Below are 10,126 nucleotides of genomic sequence, written 5' to 3' on the forward strand. Positions count from 1 at the left end.
AATTCATGCAGACACATTCCTTTGGATGTGGGGATTGGAGAGAAGACTCATCAACAGTTCTGTGTTGGTGGCAATGTGCGGGGGGGGGGCGGAGGGGGAACAATAGTACATTAGTTTCCTTGGTACTCTAGGAAATAGCAATTTCTGCTAGCCAGGTCTGAATGGTTGTATTATAGAGTGCAAGAGTTCACAATATTTTACATGAGTTGGCACCTTTTGTGTTCTCTGAAAAATCGGACAAACAGGGGAAACAGAATTATGATCCTGGTCTGCATTAAGAGTTCCCATTTGTAATTTTCCAAGAGGAAAATAATTTTGTACAATGTTCCTGGAAGAATCCACTCCAAATATATATGATGTCAGTGTCTCATTAACACATGTGCTTCTCTTTGCCTCCACTCCCTTTCTCCCTCTCTTTGTTCATCTGCAGGTGAAAGGGCCAGGGATTGGAGTGATTGGGACAGGAAAAGGGGCAGAATTGGCATTTTCCATGATTACTTTCCTGCCACAGGTGGTAGCTGCTGTCTGTATCTCTGGCTGCAGCTCCAATACGATCACTGCTCTTCACTATGGTGAGCTAACTCTGCCTGGGCTGCACTTTGACATGAGCAAGATCAGCATTTCTGAGACTGGTGTGTTTGATATTTTTGATGCTCTGGATGACCCAATGGATCCAGCTAATTCCCACTGCCTCATCCCCATAGAAGAAGCAGAAGGTAATTTTCTCTTGGTGGTAGGAGAAGATGATCGCAATTGGAAGAGCTCTTTATTCGCCAAGATGGCAATTGAACGCTTGCGCCAACATGGGAAGGACAACTTTAAACTCTTGAGTTATCCAGGAGCAGGCCACCGAATCGATCCACCCTTTTTGCCATTTTGCTCAGTAGCCCTGGACCGTGTCCTAGGGTTGCCCGTTCTGGGTGGTGGGGAGAGAAGAGCACATGCCCATGCACAGGAACACTCCTGGGGGAAGATCCAGGAGTTTCTGCGGTTTCATTTGGGATGAACACCTCACTACCTGAAAGCTGCCACTAAATTGCAGGGAGCTGAGAGATGAGCCACCCAAGGGAGTAGAGGACTGGAGGGACTGACTTAGAAAGATGGAAAAGTTAAATATGCATTTCTTGATCAAATGACAACTCAGTGGCAGGTGTAAATACTGAGGAGGGTGAGGATTTGTTAACAGTGGTGGAAGGGGCTTTAGGTAGGAGTATTGGGGAGAAATGGAACAATGGAAAACTTCAGGGTTCATGTTAGTAAAGGTTTCCTGATGCCAAGATCACTTTAGACTGGAAAATAATCACCCAAGGAAGGTGGTAGAAGTCCCCTCGCTTACAGCATGTGAAGGAGCCCAGCAACCTGGCCAGGCCTGCAGAGAATGGCAGTCAAGGAGCCTGGCCTGCACCTAGTGGAATGATGGCAGCCCAAGATGATAAGATTTTGAAACAGCTATGCCCTGTGAGCTGGACATGTTTGGCTCACTCTTTGGGACTTGAATCCAGCTAGTTCAGCCCAGATGTCTTCCACTAGTGTCCACCCCCACCCCACAGAGCATTCTATTTTAAAGCTGTGACTGTTTGCTGTGCCTACTTTGGAAATCTTTCTATTTGAACTTTATCTGGGATGCATACATGTGTCTGACATCTTGATGTTGGTTATCAGCTTTCAGCAAGCACAGCCAATGGTTCCTTACACTGCCAGTCAGTTGCAGAGAAGAAAGATCAAGTGTTTTCAATGCCTGCTAATGGAGAGGGGTAGTGCCGGCAGTGATTTACTAGTGGGGTATTCAAGAGGGACTCATTTCTATCTGTGGTGTCACAGGCTGGCAGCTAATACTTGGTTAGTGTATATTACAGTTCCACTGGATAGCTTGGTTAAATGCAGTTTTGTTATATGCATTGATATATTTCCTTCTTTCTTCCTGCAGTTAAGTCTAATTGCCTGTTTTTAAAGTAGTAATGATAGTTAAATGAAGGTTGTGAGGAACTGAGTTTTTGGAATTGCCTAGTAATGGATAGTGACCATCAGTAGCCATTGGATACTGAATGGCTTATACTGATAGCCACTATTGAGGGAGCAGAGGAGCAGATGGGTGATTTGAAAGGAAGGAGGGAGCCTGGCCAACAGGAGGCAGTAGAGTCATACATTAAATGGCTGTCGTAAACAGCGACCAGCTTAAGTATCAGACAATTAAAAACAAAAAAAATCCTGGGATAATTCTCCCATAGGTGCCCAGGAATGAGGGAGCAACTGTGCCCACAGCTGCCAGGGGATTGTTTCCATTCTGATTAATTGTAGGCTAGTGCCTCCCCTCTTGCCTGCTTAGGAGACCTGCTCCCTCCCATCATCTTGAGGGAAAGGAATCACAATTTCTTCTTTAATATTTCAGACTTCAGCTAGTTCTCTGAAACAGCGATAGTGCTGGAAGCCTGGTTCCCAAGTGCCACTGTGAACATAATTCCCTTTCCAGGGTTCCTGTTGTCAGAGCATCTTAAAAGAGCTGCCCAGGAGGAAATGGAGCTTTGGCTTGTGACCTTGACTTTTATTTAGTGTTATGGAAACTCCTGGTCAACGTGCTGGTGCTTGATGCTCATTAACTTCATGTCATCAAACGTGCTCCGGGCACGTCGTCAGTGCCAGTCTCATTCATGCTCAGTCCACAGACATCATCCAACCATACTCCACAACAGACAACTTCACTTGGGTTCACTTCCCCCATACCACCTACACAACTGGCATGTCACTCTCTCCCAAGTTGGTTATGGTTGAATGGGTCCTGGAGGGGGCTCTGGTGCCTAAACCTTCCCTGAAAATAGATAACAGTAATACAGGCCTGCAGCTAGCTTTGATAAGCACAGTAGTGCTTCCTGCACCTATGTTACTTCCTCTTCACCAAAGCTACTCCAGGTTGTGACCAGAGAAGGAGAGGCTGGCCATTAGTTTCCCCGTTTGCACTTTCTAACCCTCCTTCTCGCATGTACCTCCACCAATTTGAGCCAGATGCCTGAGTGCCTTAGGTTGGGCAGTGCTTCCTACCAACCTGTTTTTTTGCCCTCTCAGCATTGCCTACTGAATCTCCATTGTGTTGTCTTACCTCTGCAGATCCACTACTGCAAGTTCCTCGGACAGGTTTCTAAAATCCAGTGCAATTCTAGTCAAACTGGGCCAGTTAGAGGTACAAGTCCAATCAAACTTCTGGGTTCATGTATAAATAGATTCTGAATGTAGATTGTTAGATTTCTCTAATTTTAAATATCACATTTTTCATTAATTACCCAAAAGGCAATGTCAACAGTTGTAAAACAAAAACCAAAACCAGGTGGTTTAAAATGCCCTCACTTTATTCATAAAGCAAAATCCTTTAACATTTCATTTTAAAAACAAAAAATGGGCAGGAAAACTGTTTATTAAAACATTTAATATTGTGTAGAAAATTGGCTGCTGCTTTGTTTTTTTAAAAATGGTTCAGATTTTTCAAAATGGAGAGAGAAAAAAACCTAAAAGCACTTAATACTGCAATCTGATTGTGTAAATACATCTCACACTCAGAAGATACTAATGACCAAAGAAAACACACAATGATCTGTAGCAAATTGGTTGTTTATATAATTAAATATTAATTAACAACAATTCTAAAATGCATCTTATTTACACTGCTGATGGAATACCATTATAAACATGCAGTATGCCTTAAAACAGAGTGCCTGGTTGTGGACATATTTAAGGTCTTATTTTTAGGCCGAGTCTACATTCTTTACTCAGAAAAAACTCTCGAAGAATTTCAGTGGAAGTAGTGTCTGAGTAATGAATGCATGATCAGAGATTTTGGGATCCCCAGATCAAGGTAAAATTAGTACTGGTGTTGCAGAATTGTTTCAGAAATTCGTTCTGTGCAAGAGTGGCTATGGTTCAACCTTTGCACTAGGCTGATAATGCCATAAGTATAACTTCAGCAGAGCTGAAGCAGGAGTGGCCAAATTCCTATTGACTTCAAAAGGGAGCAAGATCAATCCCAAAGTGTCATATCAGCTCAGCTGATGGTTATGCAGTCCATGACAAATAAATGACATTGTTCCAAAAAGGAAGTTTGTTCAGCAAATTAATAGCAATATATACGTTTGCAAGTGGGATGATGGAGCTAGTTTGTGTGAACTGACTTTATTTGCAATATTTTATCCTTTTGCCTGTTTTCATGAATAGCTTACAATAAATTTCTAAAATGTGTTGCTAATTTTTTTTTTCCCTTTTAAAACACAGGTTTGTGGGGAGGAGGCAGTGAAGGTACTCTGCTCATGATCCTATACCAAATAGGTTTCTGCTAAAAAGGTCAGCAGTGAAATAGTTAAATGTGACATTAATTTTGCCCCCACAAGGCTTCAGAGATGAATGAAGCAGTTTATACTTCTTGGAGCTTTTGCATTTCTCTTGTCAGTCTCCAGACCAAGATAACACTACCTCAGTTACAGTTCTGTTCCCTTTTGCGAGATTTTCCACTTTCCAGTTTCTTCCAAACTTACACAAATCCATCTTGCTTTCTGCCTCAGAAGATTCTGTGGGATCCAAGCAAAGGTCCCTAGTTTCTGTACTACTTCATCTGTGTTACAATGGCTGATTTTTATGGAGATGAGTTTTACTCTTGCCAGTGTAAGATATCCCTTTACTGTTAGATGTCTGTAAAGTGCTTTAAACATGAAATGTGCTGTAAGTATAACCACTACAGAGAAAGAAAAGGAGTACTTGTGGCACCTTAGAGACTAACCAATTTATTTGGGCATGAGCTTTCGTGAGCTACAGCTCACTTCATCGGATGCATGTAGCTCACGAAAGCTCATGCTCAAATAAATTGGTTAGTCTCTAAGGTGCCACAAGTACTCCTTTTCTTTTTGCGAATACAGACTAACACGGCTGTTACTCTGAAACCTGTCACTACAGAGAAAGCGTAACTTGCATGACAATAGGATACTCTATTTACTTTGAAGTGATGACACGCAGAGGGAATGTCACCAGACCATCAAATTCTGCTGCAGCAAAAGAGCTGAAGTAGAGCCTTGCATGTCTCCCCCACTAAAGAAACCAGAAGTCAACCAAATGAGTCATTCTGTCACGGGCAGCACATGTATTATGGGACAGACAACCTTGTTCTCTCCTTTCTACCCGCTGTAAGACATAGCGCCTGAAACTGCTGCCAACCCAACAGCCGTACCTGCTAGCATGCCATCTTGGCCACTAGACACGGTAGCGATGTCAGCTAAGCTGGGTGGGGGTCGCTGGCCTGTCCCCCAGAGCAGCTGCAAGTGTCAGACTGAAGGGGGCCCAGCAAAGTGCACAGGGCCTGTCAGGATGGGCAGATAGCAGCCCTCTGACACCTACTGCACACTCACCACGGATCACAGCAGAGAACTGGAAAGACAATACCCGGTATCCCACAATGCACTGACCATGACTGGAGAGCATTGCCAAGTCTCACAAGAAAAAAAAGTGGCACTACATTTCAAAACAAGCCCAACCCATTTCAGAGGGAGTGTTTTTATACAAATGCCATGATTTTTTTTTTAAGTAATAATGTAAGAACACACAAATGTATGTAACCCTTGTACCAGGTGGAGTCGGCAGCGACCAGGGCCAGGTTCAGTATGTAGGGGTTTTTCCTTTAACAATACAACACAAAAGTGGCTCAAGCCCTCACCCAGTACCTGGGACAATTGCAGGCTGCTGCTCCTGATGCGGTGTTACCTTGGTTTGGAGATAGAGAAGAGAGATGCAAAAGCTTAAACAAAGTAAAGTAACTGGAGAAGTAGCAAAAAGAAAATGCGCTAAACTCTCCCTTACATTAATATGAACTGTAATCAGTTAAAATAGTAGGCAAACAATTTTCAGAAAAAGTTTTTTTTTTAAGTTCATAATGCCCCTTTAAATGTGTTTGTTAAAAAATAAAACCAAACTCTTCTCTTGGGAATACTAACAGTAAGCGAGTATGAATGTGAATCTTGTGTTATCTTAACAGGGAGATTTGTGAAGGGGGATGAGGGGTGAGTGTATGACTAAGCAGTTGTCTGTGTTTAACCAGCTATGCTATGGCAAGGAAGAGAGTATCTCTAACTTTGAGATTGTGGGAAATAGCTGTTCGTCTGTGCAGAAAAGCAGTTTTTATATAGAAGGAATTTCTGAATGTCCAGCTAATATCTCAGAAGTGAATGTGGAATTAGATGAAGCACAGGAAGAACTCATTGCTCAGGAAAATGTTTCTTTAGATCAGATTAAAGTTAATAGTCAGGTTAAAGCCCTAATTGAGGAAGGGAAGAGCAGATTTTTTGTGGGTGGTGGATTGCTGACAAGTAAAGTTTGTGCAAGTAAGCCAGAACAAAATAGAAGCAATTCACTTAAAGTAGCTCAGTATGATGAGCCACTGTTTGTGGTAAACAGCTGTTTACCTGTTGAGGGAGAAACTGTAGCCAATTGTTTGTCTGTTGGGAGTGGCAACTTGCCTGTTAAGGAACCCTTCCTACTCTCCCAGTATTTGTCTGTAGTCAGCCAGGGGTGCTGGGATAAGGAAGAAAATTTAGGCGAGTCTAGGCAGCCTTGTGAGCCAATGGCTTTGGGCATGGCTACACTTCGATGTAGAGCGCTTTGAGTTAAACCAGCCTTCATAGAGCGCAGTAGGGAAAGTGCTGCAATCTCTCCACACTGACAGCCACATTAGCAGCTCTTGCAGTGGCCACAGAGAGCAGTGTATTGTGGTAGCTATCCCAGCATGCAAGTGGATGCAACGTGCTTCTCAAATGGGGGTGGTGTGAGACAGGGAGTGTGTTGTGTGTATGTGTGGGGAGAGAGAGTGGGGTTTTCTTTGGGGGGGGGGTCTGAGAGCATGTCAGCATGCTGTCTTCTAAGTTCAGACAGCAGCAGGACCCCCCCCCCAGCATTCTACAGTAATGATTGCTTTGTCTCAGAGCAGATAAGCATGCCAGATGTCAGAAACAGAGCTTTCAAAGGGCATATCCGCATTCCTCCAGCAAGTTCAAAACAATGGGAAGAGTGGCCACTTGACTTAAGGGGATTTTGGGACGTTTCCGGAGGCTGATCAGAGCACAGTAATGCAACACCTTGTTCACACCGATGCCTAGGTTTTTCAGCCAACGCGCAACAAGTGTTAATCTTCTCACCAAGGTGGAGTACCAGAAGCGCTCTAGCCATCGAGTCAGAGCACTCTACGTGCCTTGCCTGTGTGGATGCGTAGTGAGTGAGGGCATCCGGGGCTGCTTTAATGTGCTCTAACTCGCAAGTGTAGCTTGAGTCTAATCAGCAGTTTGGGAAGGCAAGGTTAGTGAAACATGAGTATCTCTATGCCTTACCTGTTACCATTGTGAAGAGTTGTGACCATGAAGGAAATGTTCTCGTGTCTGTTAGTGGTAATGACTCGCCTATGGAGGGAGCTACCCCAATCTCCAAGCAGTTATCTGTGAACTGCCAAGTGTGCTGGGACAAGGGAAAGGAAATCCAAAATTGTTTGTCTGTTGAGAATAGCAGCATGTTTGTCTCCATCCAGTCTTTTGTTTGTGGAGTAGACAGAAAGTGCCTCTCAGCTTATGTTGGTTGTGGAGTTGTCAGTTGTCCCAGAGTTGGTTCTGGACGTAAATGTCTACTTCCCTCCTGGGTTTCAATTGCCTGTGGTCCCAGAATTGGTTCTGGACATAACTGAAGCACAGAAAGATCCTTAACAGCAACATTCTTTTAGAGAGGGAAGATTTGGTAGCTAGTTTTGCAGAGCAGAGCAGTCTTATTTTTGAACCCTCAAGAATACAGGGCAGAGAAGCCAGAATCTCATCTCTAGATCCTTTGCCTATGTCCTGTAGTGGGCTCAGGCACAGCTGTTCCTATGTGGAACCAAGAGTTGAAAGTGGGGAATAAGCAGAATTCTGATTCTGGCTTGTTGGTAGGAATTGAATTGAATTACATTACGTTCCTGTAAAACAGAGTCCAGTCCCTAAGCTCATGGTGGATCCAAAAGCAAGCATGGGGGTGAGGTGGGGTGGGGGGGAGAGGAAGGGAAATTACATCTGCGTTGTGCCACACCAGTCCTCTCGGGAAGAAATAAAAAAGAATCACAATCCTGGGGGTGGGAAAGGGACTGGGAGAGGGTGCTACTCAATGTCATCATGGGGGAAGGAGAGATGTAGGCTGCTCCCAGCCTCCCCACTCCTTGATGCTATCCTGGTATTGGGCATGGGGCAATTGATCCCCCACACACACAGCAGGACTATGGTGGAACAGCACTGGGGTGGGTAGAGAACAGCCCCTCCCCCACAGTGCAGCAAGGAGCCTAGTGCCATGCGTGTGTCAAGGCAGACACCCCCTGCCAGAATCCCAGACGGGGGGGGGGGAAGCATAGGGGACCCCCATCATGCCAGGGGACAGCAGACCCATGGAGGAGATGTGCAGGAGACTAAGACAAGGAGTTGATGCTAATGAAAAACCCTGTGAAAATGTGTAACATGCCTGATTTTTGGAGAAAAAAATTGTACATGTTAGGGATGGTGACAAGACAATCCCACAAGCATGTTGCTTTTCAGCTTACACCTGTAAACAATCTGGAAGCTTGGCACAGCAGCAAAAAGCATAACAGGCCTACACTGCTGTGTGGAAGGGAAAACTGAGGCACATCGCCTCATGGCATTGGTGGCTAAATACCAAGACACCTACACTTTAACAGATATTGCTATCCGCATTCTGTTAGCAATGCTACACCCCAGCACATTTTCAGGCACCTGGGGATCAGGAACCCAGAACTTTGCAAGTACCCCTACGTACAGCATTATAGTGTTTAAGAACGTTGGATAGGGGTATGACCACAGCTGAACCGGAACTGGCAGTAAGTTCAGGAGGAGGGTGTGATGTTGCACTCCAGATGCTTTATGGAAATATGCTTATGAATGACATAACTGGAATATGCTTTATGCTAAATACCCCTTGCATGGTGTCATTAGAAAGCCTGTAATCTACTAAGTGTGTTCATCCTATTTGCTTGCATGTATTATTTCTATATCTGTAGTTAAGAGAATAAGATATAAACTTGTATCACTGATGTAAACATATTAGGTGGAGGCCATTAAAGATGCTCCAGAAACAATCAGTTGTAAATGGCCTTAGTTACTTGAAAACCTTCCTTTGTATGTGTGGGCCAGGCCATGGGGAATGGAGACTAGGAGTCTTGCACTGACATGTGACCATGTCACCTGATAATGAAATCCAACTTAAACCTGGCACTTTTCCACTTAGAAGGAAGGGCGGGGACAAGGACAGACAAAAGATTCCCACCTTGTGCCAAAGCTATAAAAGGGGGTGGAGCAGGCCAAAGGGGGCTGCCAGTCATGAGAAGACCCCTGTTTACCACCCCAGATGTCTGCTGGAACTAACATGGACTATACCAGGGGAAAGGATTGGGCCCAGACTAGGGAAGAGTCCCACAAAGTGTCCCACAATGCCCTCCCTGGTCAGCGTAGCAGGGCACGATCCGCCCAAAGCCCTGCCCCCCCCGGCCCCCAGCAGCGCAGGCATGCAGCCCCAAACCAGCGCCCAGCCGTGCCGCCCCGCCTGCTGCAGCAGAGCAGTTCCCCTCCCCTCACAAATCCTAAACCAGACGGCAATCGACCAACAAACACAACCGTGCTGCCCCACACCCACAACCGCCCCCCCAGCCGTGCCGCCGCTCCCCGCACAGCCCCGGGACGGGGGGCGCCGCCGCCTCAGGGTGGGGCGGCTGTCACGCGGCCCTCCACGAACCCCCACAGTCCCTCCTGCAGCCCCCCACCCAGCTGTGCCGCTTCACACAACCCCCCTCCCCACGCCATGTTGTCCCCCCTCGCGGCGCCCAGCTATGCCGCTGCCCCTCATAGCCCCCATCCGTGCCATCGGCCCCTCCGCCTCCCAGCTGCGCCACCCGCCCCCGGCGTAGCACCACACACGGAGCCGCGGTCACCGACCGTACCGTGCGTGCGGCGCCCAGTCCGCGAGAGACAGAGACCCCGGCCATGTCCTCCAGGGCACCGCTGCGCTCAGCGACACAGCGGCGCTCTGCCCAGCGGACGAGAAGAAGAGTGAGCGAGGAGTGGGCGGGAAAGGTCACGTGATT

At 46.1% G+C, this 10,126-nt stretch overlaps 2 protein-coding genes across 3 annotated transcripts in view; one reads left to right on the forward strand and one right to left on the reverse strand.

Annotated features, from left to right (window-relative positions):
• LOC140913005 (acyl-coenzyme A thioesterase 5) overlaps nt 1-9,124 on the forward strand; it is a 13,996-nt gene extending 4,872 nt beyond the window's left edge. The window contains exons 3-4 of the mRNA XM_073348558.1: nt 431-4,326; nt 6,953-9,124. Of these exons, the coding sequence (XP_073204659.1) occupies nt 431-1,006 (576 nt within the window). The 3' untranslated portion in view covers nt 1,007-4,326; nt 6,953-9,124. The remainder of the gene's footprint in view (nt 1-430; nt 4,327-6,952) is intronic.
• LOC140913006 (zinc finger and SCAN domain-containing protein 32-like) overlaps nt 1-10,077 on the reverse strand; it is a 25,175-nt gene extending 15,098 nt beyond the window's left edge. The window contains exons 1-2 of one of the 2 annotated variants that reach the window (XR_012159441.2): nt 9,983-10,077; nt 4,890-7,692 (exon numbers count right to left, since the gene is read on the reverse strand). The gene's annotated coding sequence lies outside the window, so the exon portion shown is untranslated. Of the gene's footprint in view, nt 1-4,889; nt 7,693-9,982 lie in introns of those variants that run through there. The other variant, XM_073348560.1, reaches the window with a different exon arrangement.
• Nucleotides 10,078-10,126: the final 49 nt, after the last annotated feature.

The sequence above is a fragment of the Lepidochelys kempii genome, chromosome 6 (genome assembly GCF_965140285.1).
Source record: "Lepidochelys kempii isolate rLepKem1 chromosome 6, rLepKem1.hap1, whole genome shotgun sequence".
Taxonomy (NCBI): domain Eukaryota; kingdom Metazoa; phylum Chordata; order Testudines; family Cheloniidae; genus Lepidochelys; species Lepidochelys kempii.